The 18109-nt window shown below is 44.4% G+C and overlaps 1 protein-coding gene across 2 annotated transcripts; it reads left to right on the top strand.

Annotated features, from left to right (window-relative positions):
* Positions 1 to 314: 314 nt before the first annotated feature.
* On the top strand, positions 315 to 9503 carry slitrk3a (SLIT and NTRK-like family, member 3a). Of its 2 annotated transcripts, none has more exons than XM_047594777.1 (3): positions 315 to 994; positions 1617 to 1704; positions 3562 to 9503. In XM_047594777.1, exon 3 carries the CDS (start codon positions 3620 to 3622, stop codon positions 6338 to 6340), a length of 2721 nt encoding a protein of 906 aa, XP_047450733.1. In that variant the 5' UTR covers positions 315 to 994; positions 1617 to 1704; positions 3562 to 3619; the 3' UTR covers positions 6341 to 9503. The 2 variants fall into 2 exon arrangements, with proteins under 2 accessions (XP_047450733.1, XP_047450734.1); XM_047594778.1 differs by lacking the exon at positions 315 to 994 and adding an exon at positions 1008 to 1256.
* The last annotated feature ends 8606 nt before the right edge of the window (positions 9504 to 18109 follow it).

The following is an 18109-nucleotide window of genomic DNA, read 5'->3' as shown; positions in this document are numbered from 1 at the left end:
GAGGCACTGGCAGGCAGAGGAGTGCCAACTCCACATTTTTGCGCCCTCAGCTACAGCCCGAGTAAATTACACCAAAGGGATCGCGTGTCATTGTGATTATTACTACATAGAACTTAATAAAAATAATAGTAAATGGTGATTACGCGGGAGAGAGAGGGGGAAAGACGCGTCTTTCGTCCTGCCCGTCATCCACAGGTCTGCTTGTCTCACCCTCCCTGCACGCCCCCCCCACCCCACCCCCCGCCACCCAACCCCGTCTCACTCTTTCCTCTCCTCACTTTGCTTCCTCTCCTCCTCTCGAGAGCATCCAGACATCCAGAACTATAGCGCAACCGTGCCCATCGCTCGTTTTCTACCCTACTATTCACCGCCAGATCTCTCTCTCTCTCTCTCTCTCTCTCTGCGTCTCTCATCCCTTCGCCGCCCTCCCCTCCATCCTCTACTCCTCCACAGCTCGGTCCCTCACTTCTCTGACGCACGACGGGGAAACGGACCCAAGGAAGGAAAGAAGAAGAAGAAAAAACATCAGCTGACCCAGCCGCTGTCGATATGATCCACAGACTCTTGTAGTTGCAGCGCCGGACAGAAGCGAGATCCCGAAACCGCGAGGAAAGCACTCACCCGGTCTACGGTGCTGTTTGAGCGCACGCCCGGGAAAAGAAGAAAGAGGAGGAAAGGGTGGAAGAGGAAGTGGACGGGCACAAGTCGAGGACTTGCATTTTAAGCAAACTGCTTTGGAAAAAAAAAAACTGGAGGGGAGGGTGGTAGACGAGAAAAAAGAGGAGAGAGCCAGAGTCACCGAAGAGAGTGGGAGAGAGATTGCATTCCTATCACGTCTTCATTTCTCCTCTCTTTAGCCTCAACCACTGAGAGAGGGTGAGAGAAGAAGGGGGAGAGAGAGAGGGAGGGAGAGAGAAAAGGAGAGAGAGGATTAACAAGATTCAAACTAGTGGTCTTTTTTCCCGATGCTTTCCAATTGCAGAGCGAAACTAAGGTGAGTGGTTATAGGCTGTTTCACTCTGATATCATACGGGGAAGCCGTATGCAGATGTGTGCATGGATGTGCGCGTTTTTCCATCCTTACTGCTGTCTGCATAGTCATGGACTTCAAAAGGGGGACAGCGAGCACTCATAGATCGAGGATAACAGATCTGAAGGATCCAGTCGACTGATCAATAGCCGTTTGTTCTTTATACACCATTTTCCTGCCAATGTCACGACGGAAGGCTCCTGCATTATGCTTGGCATGAATCTCAGTAAGCGCTCTGTGCTCTGCATCAACAGCAAGGTTATTTTAGGGTAAAAATTCACCAAACCAGATGGGAATTCTCGGCTGTTTCTTTCTAGACTGGAACTTCCTAAATATCAACCTCTCTTAGTTCAACTTACTTTGATACACACTGACTGTTTAGATCTTTTAATAGATCGAATTCTAATCTCCACGCAGGATGAGCAGCACTTTTAATTCATCCGTGGCTCATTCACATGCGCATCTCTTCCTCGTTCCCTCCTTAATGCCCTGCTCTCTCGTTCCATCTCCACCACTCCGTTTCCCTCCCCCTGTTTTCCACTGACGGCTCGGTCATCCTTCTCACATATCGTTCTCTCTCTCGTAGCCCGGCACCGGACGGCGAGCGGGACGCACGGGACGACGATAGGACACATCGCAGGAGGATATGTGAAGTTGGAATCCCACTAAACTAAGTACGTATACTAGCCGGTTTGATACTACCCCGAGGGAATATAAACTGGCACGCAACATTTACCACCTCTTTAATTGTCGTTATTGCTTATTTTTCACATTGCATCTGCGCATTTTTTTATATATACCATGGAAGCGGAATCGGTATATCACGGAGGATTACGCACGGAAACAGTCAATATTGCAGCGACGAAAAACTGTGCAGGAATTTTTTGATAAATATCTATTTTTTCCTCTAACGCTTTTTTTTGGGAATTACAGTGATTTTTTTTTTTTATTTATTTTTTTTTTTTTTTACTCCTTTTCTTTTCCTGTCGCTGGGCATATGGTTTCAGCACCACGGATAGCGGCTCTGCTCCGGCAGACTCTCCCAGCGCATTTCAGATGGATTTTCAACACCTTTTTTTCAGACGGACGGTGCTGTGTGTGCATAAAAAGTCACAGCCTAGGGAAAAGGCTATATGTGAATTTGTTTGTGTGTGTGTGTGTGTGTGTGTGTGTGTGTGTGTGTGTGTGTGTGTGTGTGTGTGTGTGAGAAAGAGAGAGCGAGAGAGAGAGAGAGAGAGAGAGGGAGAAATTTTGCATATTACACCGTGGATATGCTGAACGGACTCGGATCAGCCATATTCCTTCTGCATCTTTAGCATTACTCTTACTTTCTGACCATAGGTAATTTCTTTGAACGTCGATATTTATTTCTAGGCCGGTCGGATTTACGAAAACACTGCCTAACACGCGCTTCTCGGAGTAGCAGCAACAGCAGCTTATTCGCCCACTGCGCTTTCCACTTGCGCCGTTGCTCATTCAATCCTCAAATGGCTTCGGGAGAGCCAGAAGAAGTTGCAATGATTTAATCCGAATTCGAATAATATTTTCGATTCAAATGAATGAGCTCCACTGTTCAGTAGGTTTGTACATGGGGCATTTAACCCCAGAAAGAAACCGTGGCTTTTTCTGCACATTGGAATCACTGGACCCAAGGGAGTTTTTCCGTTCACACTGTTTTTTTTTTATTTATTTATTTATTTATTTTTGTTTGTTTGTTTTTTGTTTTGTTTCGTTTTGTTTTTGTTTTTCGAACACAACTGTCATCCTCCCACTGATGGTTTCTGGCCCTGCATTGCCCGTAGCCTTAAAGACATTGTTTACATTGTTTTTATGCATAAATATTTGTTATGTCATATTTGACTCATTTGAGTCAGGGGGGTATATATAGAGGTTAAGATTAAATTTAACACAAAGGTGCTCAGAAGGCACATATCTGGCCACCAGCCCGACACCCCAGTCCTTTTCCTGCTTTAGCACATACTAATGCACCCATTCTAATATCCACCGATCTTTTCTGGACTCTCATTTAACGAAAGAGAGATTGAGGTCCCTGTTATGTAATAAATACAGCAGGGGGATGGTGTCTCCTCTCCACTAACCTCACCCGCCTACTGTTGCCTTCATTTATTCACGGGATAAGCATCTCTGAGGTGATTTATTGCGACCTTAGCGGCATATCTGCCCTATAATAAATGGCATTTCTGCCTATGTAGTGAAGTTAACTGTCTGAGTGCGGAGCTTTGTTTGTGCTGCTGGGTATCATGTTATTCATCCAATAGTTCCCAGTGTACGTTTTGTTTGAAACACCCAGCAATACTGCAGGATCTAAAGTAGTCTCCAACGTCACTCTATTATTCATTGGTGTTCATTTCAAAGTTGGCTTCTATTCTACTGAAACTAATGCACCCTTCGTTTCCTCTCTCTTTCCTCTCTGTCTCCCCTTTCACCTCAAACTTTTTGAGGGTGTGCGTGTGTTCTCTCCCACTCTCCCTTCCCCCCACCCCCCACCCCACCCCTCTTCTCTGTTGCAGTGCTGTGAAGTGGCTCTGTCCCTGGAGCCAATACTTCATCCCCTTGGTGTCAGTGAGGATGCTGTGGGTTACCTTACTGAGCACCATAGCCTTAGGATGGACCACCCCAATCCCACTACTAGAGGATTCCGAGGAGATCGACGAGCCCTGCTTCGAGCCCTGCTACTGCGAGGTCAAAGAGGGCATTTTCCATGTCCACTGTGACAGTAAAGGATTTACAAATGTCAGCCAGATCTCCCAGATATGGAGTCGGCCCTTCAAACTCAACCTGCAGAGAAACTCCATGAGGAAGCTTTACTTTAACAGTTTCCTCCATCTCAACAATGCCATATCCATTAATCTGGGTAACAATGCCTTGCAAGATATCCATGCCGGAGCATTCAACGGCTTAGGAATACTCAAACGCCTGTTCCTTCATGAAAACAAACTAGAAGTTTTCCGGAATGACACTTTTCTGGGGCTGGAGAGTTTAGAGTATCTCCAGGCAGACTACAACGTTATCAAAAGGATTGAAAGCGGTGCGTTCAGGCACCTTCACAAATTGAGAGTTCTCATACTAAATGACAATCTGATCCCAATGCTCCCAAATTATCTTTTCCGCTCAGTGTCACTCACACATCTGGACTTGAGAGGAAACAGATTAAAGACATTGCCGTATAAGGGCACACTGGAGTACGTTGGGAGGAGTTTAATGGAAATCCAGCTGGAGGAGAACCCCTGGAACTGTGTGTGTGAGATTGTCCAGTTAAAAACATGGCTGGAGAGAATACCTTACACAGCTTTGGTGGGTGAGATCACGTGTGAGTACCCATTCCACTTACACGGGAAAGACTTACGGGAAATCAAGCGCAGTGAGCTCTGTCCTATGCTCTCCGATGCAGAGATTGAGGCCAAGCTGGGAATTCCCCGGGTTCCGTTCAGCAATGAGAACACATGGCCTACTAAACCCTCCTCCATGCTCTCCTCCTTTCACAACACAGCCTCTTCTGTGGAATACAAGGACAGAGTTGTCAAGCCTACAAAACGGCCGCGGCCCACAAAGAACCCCCCTACCCCTCGTAGCATCTACCCAGGCATCAACCAGCCTCCCATTGCTGGTTACCAAACGAGGCCTCCCATCCCAATAATTTGTCCAGCTGGATGTTCTTGCAACCTTCACATCAATGACCTGGGGCTAACAGTGAACTGTAAAGAGAAAAGCTTTCACAACATCTCAGAGCTCCTGCCACGGCCCCTCAATGCCAAGAAATTGTATCTCAGCGGGAACCTAATACAGAAGATCTACCGTTCAGATTTCTGGAACTTCTCAAGTTTGGATTTATTGCATTTAGGGAACAATCGGATATCCTATGTTCAGGAAGGAGCTTTTATTAATCTACCAAATCTGAAAAGTTTGTATCTGAACGGAAACGACATTGAAAGACTCACCCCTGGGATGTTTCGGGGCCTTCAGATGTTGAGTTACCTTTACTTTGAGTATAATGTCATTCGTGAGATCCAACCTAACTCCTTCTCCCTAATGCCAAACCTCCAGCTGGTTTTCCTCAATGACAACCTGTTACGCTCCCTCCCCGCTGATGCCTTTGCTGGCACCAACCTTGCACGTCTCAACCTCCGCAACAATTACTTCCTTTCCTTGCCTGTGCGCGGCGTCCTGGAGCACCTGACCTCCATTGTTCAGATTGACCTCCATCAGAACCCCTGGGACTGCTCCTGTGATATTATCCCCCTCAAACAATGGCTGGAAAAGCTCTCCTCTGTCATTGTAGTTGGAGATGTCATGTGCAAGACACCTGAGTTTGCTTTTGGGAAGGACTTGCGTTCACTTGAGGTCGAGGTCATATGTCCTGAGCTCAAGTATTCTTCAGGCCCCTCCCCTGCTATGCCTGGTGGGGAGGACCTCACCACGGGGGGCAATGACATGGGGGAGGCAGGTGTTAGAGGGGCTGTCCCACTCTCCGTCCTCATCCTCAGCCTTCTCATCCTCTTCATCTCTGCTGTGTTTGTGGCTGCAGGCCTTTTTGCCTTTGTTCTTCGTCGCAGGAAGAAACTGCCCTTCCGGAAACGTTCCGAGGTAGACCTGACAGGAATCCAAATGCAGTGCAGGATTTTTGAGGACCCGCCGAGGCAAAGCAGTGCCGGGAACCCCGGCACTCCTGAGAAACCAACCCCCACTTTGCACACACACTCTCACACGAGTCACACACATGCCCATGGCCACGTTTATGATTACATCCCCCACCCTGTGACTCAGATGTGTAACAACCCAATCTACAAGCCTAGAGAGGGGGAGATAGCAGAGGAGGACAGAGCACAGTTTTCAGAGAAGAAAGACAATGGCAGCAGTAGCAACAGTAACTACAGAACCTTGTTAGAGAAAGAGAGGGAGTGGACCCTGGCTGTCTCCAATTCTCAACTCAACACCATCGTCACGGTCAACCACACGACAGCCGACATGGCGGGATTTCATGAGAACGGAGGGCTCTGCCCGACAGTGATTGACAGTCAGAGGCCCACACCAACAGTGGGCTTTGTAGACTGTTTGTATGGGACAGTGCCCAAGCTTAAGGACATGCATGTGGCGCATGCACACCCACCAGGCATGCAGTACCCGGATTTGCAGCAGGATGCACGGCTGAAGGAGACATTGCTTTTCACGGCGGGGAAAGGCTGCTACCCCGACCCGTCCCAAAGCGATTACCTCGCCAAACTTCAAACCAAGCCGGATTACCTCGAAGTCTTGGAAAAATCTTACATGGAAAAATCGTATCGGTTTTAATGTCTCTGGCCCATGGAGAAAAAACACAGAGTCAACATATCCGCGTTGCCACCCTCAAAACAAAAATCACCCAAAATCAATATTCAGAAAAAAAAAACAACTTGAAAAAGCAGCATGATATAAAATAAAATAGTATATTAAAGTCACAACGTTTCCCCCCAAATCACTTTGGAGGTGAGGCCATTCTCAGATATTTCAATTAAGTGCCTTTTTTTCAGAGTAGCCAGCAATGTCAACAGCCGTTATTTTTATAATATATAAATATCTCTATATGCCCATGAGAGAGCAAAACAGAAACAAGAGGGGCACTGGGGAAGAACACATACAAAGCATCCTACATCTGTCACTAAAATCCGTTTTATGGAGTTACCATGTCACGCTACCAGTCACCACGAAGACGCACGGGAGCCGGACGTCTCCCTGACTTGTTTTTTTTTTTCCTTTCTGTCTCTTTTGACTAGGATGTACAAACACCCGGAGGCTGTGCACATAAAGTTTGTAGGAAATGATCGAAAGTGAGGAAGAAAAAAAAAACAAAAAAAGATACATATATTAAAACGAACTGCAGTTTGCTGCATGCACTCGCTTCAGTGCAGGAAGTGAGAGGATTTACTCAGAACTATCACATCACGTTATGAACAGAGATACTGCAACGCATTTACAGTTCAGTGTTCTATTTAATTTTTATATCTTATTAATATGGTTATTACTATTAATGAGGACTTCTGTCTATATCAGGGTGCTTCTCGTAAAAAAAAGAAAAAAGAAAAAAGGATGCACCCACGCACGGATGGTAAAACATTTGTGAATATTATTATAAGACAATGCTGAAGGTTTTCTGGATATTTCCACACACTTTGTTAAGTCCCCCTCCCCCTTTCCCCCCATTGCTTCTGGATTCCCCATCGCCACCCACTAACGGCTTTCTAGGAAGCACTTTTAATGTTTTCTCTCTCACAAAGATTTGAAGAAAATGTGCATATATTTATTCTGTAATTTCAGTGAAGAATTTAATTGTAAAGGTAATGTTAAATCAATGTATAGTGATTATGCGTCTGGTATAGCCTTCTTAATAAAAGCAAACTCTTCAATCAAATGATGAAAGGGTTGGTGCCACAGGAACCTGTGTGTGGAGCGTTGCTGACCGCAGGCTGTGCATTTTGCCGTCTCTTAACGAGGCATGTCTGTCGAAGCTGTGGTCAGCCATCATGAGATAATGCTGCAGGAGGTGGAATGCAAGACAGAAATGTAGTGCAGGCCAGTTATATTTAAAGTCACATCTTCTTGCTTCTTGGTATTTTCAGACTAGCAACAAATTTATTTAAGTTATAGGGGGAAAGGTTGATTAAATGGACAATGGAAAGTATAATCACTCTTTCTGTCTATTGGCAGCTTGTCCCGTGACCCTCACCTGCTTAACATTACAGTATACAGCTACTATAAGCCACCACAAAGCCAGAGCAAGACAAGCAAGTGAAAGCTGCTGGTTCTGAAGTGGGTGACATACGAGGCGATACCAAATCAGTGAGGCACGCTGCAAACGTCATTATCTAAACGGTTGCTGCAGATGTAGACTAATAAACGATAATTGGGAGGGTGAGTGAAAACGTGACTGGAAGACGCTCTTTGCATTTGCACATCTCATTTCTCTGGCTGCCTCCAAAAGTAGCAGTGTGGACTCAGTCCACCGGGGGGCGATAAGCAGATGTTCAGACTCACATTGAGCATTTCTGAAAGGCAGTGCACAAAATGTTTATTATTAAAAGGTCCTAACAATCAGATGAATAATTTTATGAAGTATTTTTCAAAATATCTATATATAAAACTGATTGGTGGAATATATTTTGTTATTAATTTCAGCAGTTAATCCCAGTTAATTCTTTCCAGCCAGTGAAAAAATGTTAATAAAATTGTATTATTTTTTTTTTCTTTCTAAAGACAGCAATCTTGAAAAGTTGATTTTTATATACTGGCATTTTTTATTTTTGCTCAGGACTGTTGGCTGACATTATTTTCATTGAACACTCTTGGGATATATTAATACTATACAGTATATATATAATTAAATATTGTCCTCCACAGCCACCTATTATTTGATTCATTTAGCTTTTTTTGTCATAATTCACAAGCCTTCCTTGCCAGGCTTGCTCATTTTGGGGGGCATGAGGAGGAAAAAGAAAGAAGGAAAGGGAAAAAAAAAGGCAAAGATTAACAAGCATTGGGGTAAATATTCTCACCATTATAGCCCTATTTCCTTTGTCTCTTTTCTAAGGTAAAAGTATAGTTTGGGGACACATGTGATGCGATCTTGATGTCTATAAATCTGTGAATATCTGTGGAAGGAAGGTGCATTTTTGTTTTGTTTTGAAATGGTATGCAATTTGCTTTGATTTCAGTAGATTTACTAGGAGTGGTGATACATGCAATTGGATGTTCTAGTTTCTCATATGTGTCAACCTAACACTAAGTGGAAGATATGTAGCGAACCACACAACTTTCCTGTTTAATGGGAACGCCCGTAGCTAGTTAGAACAGTTATCTCTAGTCCAGCTTGCATTATTTGCAACATTTTGCCCTGTGTTCTATTAATTGTTCCTTTACCTTTTGACAATTTCTGTTGCGCAAATGAGTGGAGGGCACCTTCACTGTAAAGCCTTTGAAAGCATGGTTGCATTACACCTCGCCCTGGGCTCTTTGTTTTCTATTCCCGTAAAGTGTCACAATGTTGTACCTCCATGTTTTTTCTGCCTCACCTCATTTGTCCGCTCCTTTTTTTTTGTTGTTGTCACTTTGCACTCACATATGCAGACACATGCACAGACACAGACAAAATGCCCCTTTCATTTTTTGTCCCTTTCTGACCATGAGGTAAGACTGTATGGTCAGCATTTAAAGTGTGCTTTCGCTTTGATTAAAAATATAATGCATCACTCTGTTAACCCCTCAACCCCCTCCATCACACCCTCTCCCAAATAAATAAATGAATAAATAAAGTTTGGGGATCACTGATAACTTTACCCGCACATCTTGGCAACCTTTCATTTTATCCTCCACCTCCATCCCCCACCCGCCCACCACACTATTTCACAAATGAGTGCTGGGCTTTGTCCCGTTATCCCATGCTGAGTGGTTTTATCCCAATAAATCCTCTTGTTATCCTGCACTAATATCTCCAAGTGATTTCATACTTTTACTGGTGGAATGGCAAGATAAAAGCAACTCAATGTGGGCAGGCTTAAATGTTTCTCTTTGTGTGTGTGAAATGTAAACATGCTCTGCTTCTCCAAATCTTTCGGTGTCGTGTCTGTGATATGTAAATTTGGCAGCAGAATTAACCTTTTCCCGCGACGTCTCTTGAGGTTTGCACGTTGGCAAGACTTCCGCACGGTAAAGAAAATGTCTTCGTGTTCTTTGCTTTGCTTTCTCTGTGTTCCTGTCCCTCAACTTCTTTTTTCATATTTTTTTGTTTTATTATCCTATCCCTTAAGTCTTCCTTTCTGACCTAACATTACATTTGTATTGTGAGCGTGTATTCTGGGACTGAGCCTTGGCTCCTTTTTGCACTTCAGCTAATTTAATCTTGACTATTTTTTAAGAAACCCCAGCCACTAGTATCTCAAAGGATCGGTTTGTTATAGGTGTTGCTAAAGGTTTTCTTTGCCTCTGCTTTAATTCCTTCTGACTGTTCAGACTCTGACAAAAAGTGTATAATAGGTGCACCTTGGCTCTTTTGCACTTCTGTCTTCACCCTTTGATTGTTCCATTATTCAGACGAAAACCACAAACTCCAATTAACTGTATTAAGATGTTATGTACTGTATATATTTGGTGTTGGATTGATGGCACCTAATGGCTAATTTACTGGCACAGTCACAGTGCTCAAGTGTCGTTAGCTCCAATAAGAAAGACAATAAGCTGCTTTGCTGTGGATGTTCTGCAAGGCTTTTGTTTCGGGAGTTGGTCTTGTTGTAGTTAAATTGTAATGCTTGGCAAGCTCTCCCTCCCTGCATTCGCTATTGAGTTACAATGCAGACCGTAATGCAGCAATTGCCAGCTTATTAACACACAAGTAATGACACATAATTCTAAGCCGATGGGTTTACCGTGACATTGCTGTTTCAAATTAACTCGTTTAAGAGATGTGAGATACCGCGAGCCTGTTAGGGAGCCTTCTCTGGGCTCCTGCACAGCGGCTCGGGATTCACTGGTACTCTGTGGCCATTTGCTGTCGGCGAATATAAGTGGAAATTTCTGAGTGGAGTCAATAACCAGAATGGTGACCGTGTGGATCGCAGGTGCACTTTTGTTAGGTGGTTCCCTGGGGAGGTTTCATGCGTGGTGTTATGTTTTCCTCCTCTCTGCTGGCATTTGTGCTCTGGATTTGTTTTGGCTCATGGTTGTTGTCTTGCTGCTCTGTACAGAGGAAGAAGGCTGCAGTCAGCTGTCAGTCCATCTATGCACGTCAGAATAAGACATTTAGATAGATGGGTAGACAGAAAGATAGATTTGTGCTTCTGTGCTTTTTTTGTCTGCTGCTCTGCTGCTCTGGTGATTGTTGATGGGTATTTGAGAGTCTTAATTAGCCGGGGCCTAGATTTGGAGTGAGACGAGAAAAATTGGAGGAAGGGATCAGTTTTTAAAGCACTATTGACGGCGGAGGGAGCACCGGCAAGCGACTTAGAGGAGGGGGAGAGAACATGGAGTCATCAGTAGAGCACTATGAAGGATGTGCCACTTAGCGAAAGCAGGAATCTTTCTTTTCTCTTTTGTCCCTGAAAGAAGCTACATTGTGTCCATTTAACCAGCAGAGAGTCCAAAGAAGACAGTTACAGGAAGGAACTGAGAGAGGACTGTGACCACTATTGCTTTGCATTTTGTGTGTGTGCTTATGTGTAAGTGTGCGCGTCTGTGATACGCTCTCTCTCTATTTGGGTAACAGGGAATTATCTCCGGTTTGCTGAAAAAGCCAATCTGTCTCTGACCATGGTGCTGAAGTTGCAGTATATTGCAGGTGCTGCGTCCAAAAAGGAACGTTCCACTTTTCTTTTTGTGCGTGTGTCTGTGAGGGAAACACTCTCTCGCCTGTGTCTTAGAGTTTATCTAAGTTTTCTGTGATTGTGCTGATGACTCAACTAACTTTCTCGGCCGTGTCATAAAGTGCCACGTTTAGATCAGTGCAGCAAGCTCTTCTGTAGTTTTTCAGCAACATCCTGTTACACTGCGTAATGCTCCAGTCTGAGAACTGTGTTGAGTTGAATATTCTGCAGAGGACAGACCTTGTAGATTTGCATTAAAACTGAATCTAAGCTACCGTATTAATCAGTAGAGAAGTAAGAGGAGGCATGTCCAAAAGGTGAGAAAAGAACCACTCAGACTGGTAGTTTCATTAGTCCTGAGATCATAAAAAACCCTTTAACACATCACTCAACTGTGCTGCAGTGCAGAAGCTGGACTGACCCAGTATGTTGAAAGAGAGAGAGGGCTGGAGGAAGAGAGAGAGGACTGGAGGAAGAGAGAGAAGAAAGGGTTGCAGAAAGCGCTAGAGTGAGCACGGGGGAGAGAGGGTGATTCTCAACTTCCTGCTACTTCTGCTGCCGTCTGTGCTGTAAAGCCCTGTGTTGGTATTGTTTGCCTAGTGGAATTTCGGTCCCCTGAGAGCGTGGCCCTCTCTCTCCTGTCTGAAAATACTGCAAGTTCGGGGGGAAAGTTGCAGTTGTGTGCTGGACTCTCAGCTTTTGTATGTAAGAGAGATTACCAAATCTGTGTCGTTATCGCTTATTTTGGGGGAAGGGAGGGGCAGACGAGGCAGGAGGCATGATTTCAAAAAATGAAATATGGAGTATGGTGTCCCTGGCTGGTGCTCCGAGCAGTCCATCTCATTGTTCCGCAGTGTGGGGCCTACTTTGAGCTTCAGTGCGGCCTGTAGTGGATTTCCTGTGGACTGCTGCAGTCGTCCTCTCCTCCTTCCCCACTTCTTCTCTTCCTCCTTCTTCTAATGAGGTGACATTTCCACAAAGTCACTCATTTGTATCTTTGCGTGGCTCCTCATTTCGTGTGGTTTCTGATTTTTTTTTCATCTCCCACTAACACCATCTCCACTTTAGATTTTTTCCATTTCTTCTTCTTCTTTCTCTGCCTCTGCACATCTAACCATTTGTGTAGATGCACGTGGACATTCTGTTGACCTGCTGGCCTCTCTGCGAACCTGTCTAATATTCCACCGCCGCGGGTTTTGCTCACTCTACGTTTTTCTAGCTGTCATGGAATGATTGCTTTTGCAGGGTAACTCCCACCCATATGAGAATCCTCCATCACACGTAGAAGCAACTCAAGAAAATGGACCAAACTGGTTGAAATAAGTGTAATAACCAAATAGACAGGATAAGTCAAGCGTTTGTTTTGCACATCAACTATTGAGCGTCTGTAACTTAAAGTAACAATCTTAAAAGCTGTGTTGCTTGCAACATGGTAAAAAAAAAAAAAAAAAAACATCCAAGGAAACTTTTTTTTCTTACCTGCCTGTGTCTAGTGATTTGACATTCAGCTGCTCCACTCAGATCGTGAATGGTTTTGTTGACCTGCATCCTTAAAGTGTACAATGCTTCTCGTGTAAAAGGAGGAAGAGAGGAGGAGGCGGAGGAGGAGTTTCAACGCTGCTGCAGATTTAGGAACGTTCAGTATTCAGAGAGATTCAGCAGGCTGCTGCAGAACACATTCTGATTTGAGGGAAGTACAGGATTGTGAATGAAGAGGTGAAGAAATATGGGTGAAGTAGAGGTGATGACTTAAAAACAGAAAGATGGGGGAAACAGGGACGATGGGGAGGGATCTGGGCCTGGCTGATTACGCTCTTTGTCGGTACAGTTAGTGGTGCTCACAGTTTGCGTGGCGGTGGATGGCGCTCTAATGCTTTAAAAATGTACTACAGAGTAAAGCAAAGTACATTTACGTGTGATATAAATAATTCATGTCTTCAGTGGGGTCACCGTGATGCAAAACTGTATTTATGAGGTCAAGTGTGGTGCTAAGTCATGTCATATAAACTTTCCATTTGATTTTACTTTTACACATTGTTGTGCATGCGAATTAAATGTACTCCTCCCTGCTTGCACAGAAAACCCACACACGCTCACATGTGTGAGGTAAGACGGGAAGGATTTCTTGATTTCTTTTCTCAACATTTTATTGTGTAGAATTGTCAGATGCTCGTCATCTTTGTGTATGCGTTGCTGGCCTTGGCTGTTCAATCGGTAGCTTGCATGCGTCAGTCTGAGGTGATGGTAACAGCACAAGGAGACGGCAAGTCAGGCAGGAGGATGCGGCTGAGCAGCAAGAGAGCAGAAAGAGGGATTTAGGCCACATGGGAGCAGACAGAGACAAGTTTTCCCAGGGAGGAATAAAAATGTGTCTTTTGGTTTTTCCATTGGAATACGTCTTGTGTTTTTCCCCGAGTGGTTTCACAAAGTTTTTCCATTCATGTTTATTTTCAGTCAACTTGTTTCCAAGTGGGACATCTTTAGAATTAAAGGACAGGTCTTTTGAGTTTGACTCCAACAAGGAAAGGCATCTTTGTTTTTAATCCCAATTCTCAAGTCCCATTTATTCCACATCAATGACAGATATGTTCAGGTGGTTAGATTTGCAACTGTGACTAACAAGCTTGTAAAAACATCAGAAAATAATTGTTTAGATGTATTTAACATGGCTTCTACCTTATGGAATTCTATCGTGTGCGTGTGTGAGTGTGTGTGTGTCAGTGTGTGTGCGCACACAAGTAGTGGCTGCTGTCCTACCAGGACAGACCATTGGCTTGTTCTCGCCCACCGATCTTAATGTTAGGAAACATTTCTGCTTGGTTAGTGAGCATAATTATGCTCATATATTGCTTGTGTGTAGCCATAACTGTGGCTCTTTGTGTGTGTGTGCATGTGTGTAATGATGCGGCTCTGTTGTTGTGCTAGTGAAAGTGCTCTGTAAAGACTACTACAGCAGAGAGGAGATTTGTGGAGAGTTTTGCCTAATGACCAGGGATCACTTCCATTGTTAGTGTTAGCTCAACAATACAGTCAGCTGTATTAAGGCCCGACGGCTTTTAAAGGACCACAGCTCTCCTGCACGCTCTTGCGAGCTTGTGCCCACGCATCTCTATAGGTCAGAAGTGTCCCGGTAGTGAGGATCGCCACTATCTTAGCATGCTGCGGCATTTATTCAGTGACAAATTCATTTTGGAAGGTATTGTATCGGGCAGAGTGCAGAACAGTTCTTTAATTGGCCATGTGGATGCCGTGTCAACGGAGCGTGGTTAAGACTGTGATGTTATTAATGCAATCTAAACTGTGACGGTCATCCTTTGTTAAAATGGTCTTATGGTCAAATCCTGTAAATAAATCAAGGAGCAGAATTGCTGTTTGGAATAACCTGATAACAAGAAAGCCATGGCTATAGATGTGTAAGAATTATCTCTTCCGTGTTCAGTTCCCAAATGTCACAAAACAACAGATAAGACTATGACACTTCACACAGATACCAGACAACCAGGGTGATTAGAGCACAAGCAGAGGTGACACCAGGACTATGACTGGCAACTTTGCTAAGGAAAAAATGATCATCATGGAATAAATAGAGTGGTATGCACAAACACCGGAGAAGCTTGTGTTCCTTCTTGTCATGTGTAATTGGCGTGGCATGGCATGGTGTAATCTATGGCGGTGTAAGAATAGCCTTGCCATAAAAAAAAAGAAAAAAAAAAGAATGGCCTCGCCAACAGGGGGCAATTAAAGTTAAGCAATTGTTTGTGTTATTTACAGGTCCTACCGACGCCTGTTGGTCTACTAGCTGCTGCCGTTGCTGTGTGTGTGCTTGTGTTTGTTTCTTTGAAAAATGTCTAGAGAGTATGTGGGTTGTGTAGAGAATCCATAATGCAGCCCTATAATTCAGGCAGAATGCTGATTCACAGTCACAGGCAGGACAAAAGGAGCGTGTTTGCATGGTTGCTGGTTTTGCAAATCAGGCCTGTGTGTGTGTTACACGCCTGCTTTGCTTGCGAATGCATTCTGCTCTTTTGCAGAAATGTCCTGCGAGCGCAAATCCCTGCGTTCCCTTAGCAGGTTCACGTGAATAGTTGTGCGCAGTGTGCAAGGTCCATGAGTGTGTGAGTGGCTGCATATGTGGAGCTATTGTCGGGCAACGAGGCCAGATCTCAGCTGTGTATTAGTGAAGCTGAGGACCCTTAGGGAAACACAACTAGACAGAGAGGAACATAGACCCTGTGTGTATGTGTGCGTGTGTGCGTGTGTGATGGGGCGAGTGTGTATGTAACAGAATGAGGGAAGAGAGAAAGTTGGATGGTGAGATAGAAAAACAGACAGAAAGAAAGCCCCCACCCACTTCCCTGTAAGCTGCTGTCACTCTTCTTCCCACTATCTCCTCCTCCACCCCGGTCACTTTTTATTCCCCTCCTTCTCTCCATCTCGCCCGGAGAGGAGAGGCCGTGGCGTGATAAGAAAGCCGGGGGGAGAAGAGGGGAGGTTGATAAGATGGAAAGGCGAGGAGAGGAGAAGGCAGGATGGGAGATAAACGGTGTGGACACTGTAGATGAGTTAAATCATGGACTGAGGAATGAAAGGGGAGAAGGGGGCGTATAGGAGACGGTGAGGTTCTGTTAAGGGCAGGAAGCATATTTAATTGCCTGACGTATGAGTGTGCTTTAACCGCTGCTATTAAGTTTCGAGGCTACATGTATAATTTCGCTTCAAGGATGACAGAGGGGTGAGGAGAAGAGTGACAGACAGGTGGATGAGGAGGATAAACTGTAAACTGTACTTTTACTTTTATCATTGGGGACTGAATGCACAAGTTGGGGCAATTCAACAACATTTGGTTGTCATTACATCAAACAGATATTTGCACACAGAAATTGCTTCATTTAATTGAAGATTTTTCTTTTGCTGACATTAACTCTGCGTGTGAAATGAAATGGAGGCCGGTAAATGCAGTAGCTGGGCAGAGGGAAGGTGAAGGCAATATGATGGAAAATGACGGAAATCAGACATGCAGGCATTGGAGCTGGAGACTGTCGTCTTCTCACGGGTCCAAGGGGCAAATCCCCACCTTTCCCTCAGCCGCTCCATTGTTTTGTTGTATCTTAGAGGCAACACAGAAGGTGACACCCCTCTTTCTGACCCAAGTGTCTTATGCGCTCTCTACTTTCTCTCCTTCACCTCACATCCTTATCCCTCCCTCCATCTCTTGGCAGCAGCGGTAGCAACAATTGATGGATCGTTTGGGTCGGCGGGGTTGACAGGCAGGTTGATGTAAGAGACAGGGGGAAGGAGAGCCATGGTGTGCATGTGTGTCTTTCTGAAAGAAGTAAAAAGGGAAAGAGGTGGCTACACCCCCTTTCCTTTTTTGTCTTTATTTCTTTCATGCCCTCTTCCCTTAGACCTCTAAAATCATCTTCAGATACTTTGACCCCATCAAGTCCCCCGCACCTCCCACCCCCACCATCCTCCTCACTTCTTTTTATCGTATTATGTCATGGTTTTACAGGTACGTTTGGGAGCAGCAGCAGTCCAAGGAGAGAGACTAGCAGCACTGTGGCAACAAGCTACAATGGATGTATAATGAATGTCAGCAAGCTGTAGCAATGACAGGCACGAAAGAAAACTTTGGCAACACACGATTGGTGGGTATCAACTTGGACCAATCTCATCTTTTTCTAAATTGAAGCAACATCCAACAGGAGCACCTGGCACAGTTGACGTGACACCAACACAGAGTGCCCCCATTGTTTACCGCAAGGAAGCACAATCAACGACTTTGGTGACGGCATTTTGGTTTTGAAGAAGGAGGGCCAAGCAGAGCAAGCCCTCTGCAGCTTATCTGGAATTTTGCATGTGGGCTGGATCTGCGATTTACTAAGACTGATTGCAGAAATGACACGGGTGCAAACGACCATATGTAAATGAGGGTTTTGCGTGTACTATTGGCGTGCACCGTTGAGTCTCTGAGAGTAGAGTGACTGCAAGTGCAAAATGACATTTGGTGCCGTTACATCGAAGGTGTCTGCTGGAAAGGTAAATACACACATCATGAGTTAGAGCAAAAAACATCTGAATATATTTATAAGACATGGCACGGTGACAGACTGCAAAATAAAAGAGGCCCACACAACGGAATAGTCATTGTAGACCACGGTAAGCTCATATGAAACCTGCAAATTATTTATTGGATACATCTGATCTGTTTGGATATCTACTGAATAAAAAAAAGAATGTGCTTCATAGGGTAGCGTTTAGATGCAAAATGAAGATGCGTGAATTCCTCCTCTACAATGACAGCAGCCATGTGTGTCCAGTTACATGTAAGAAAAAACATTTGCACGTCCTTTTCTATGAGCGAAATTGCTTTCAGGTTTGATAAATCGCTAAATTAATATATTTGCATTTCTCCACCTAGCACATGTGAAATTGCGTGTAAACGCCCTATATTTGCATATTCATTGAGCCAAGCGCACTAACTGGATGCTGACCTGCCATTTTGCACGTTTGAAAGACACAACCCTTATTGCACACGTTTTTCTACATGCAAACCTTCAAAAGATCTGGCCCTAGATATGTTTGTATATTCTGCTTGTTTCACTCCGAGTAAAAAAAGAAATTAATGGGTAACAAGCAACACCTGGTGGCTGTACAGTCAGTGAGAATAAAGGTTCTCAAACATCTAGGTCATGGTATATTGAAAGAAAAAAAACGCTAAAGAAAGGGAACT

The sequence above is a fragment of the Mugil cephalus genome, chromosome 9, assembly GCF_022458985.1.
Source record: "Mugil cephalus isolate CIBA_MC_2020 chromosome 9, CIBA_Mcephalus_1.1, whole genome shotgun sequence".
Lineage (NCBI taxonomy): Eukaryota > Metazoa > Chordata > Actinopteri > Mugiliformes > Mugilidae > Mugil > Mugil cephalus.
Note: the sequence above shows the minus strand (reverse complement) of the source record. Positions and strands in the feature narration are given on the sequence as shown.

Bases quoted from the DNA above. Each gene is read 5' to 3' on its own strand.
- slitrk3a (XM_047594777.1), top strand. From the start codon at position 3,620: ATGCTGTGGGTTACCTTACTGAGCACCATAGCCTTAGGATGGACCACC.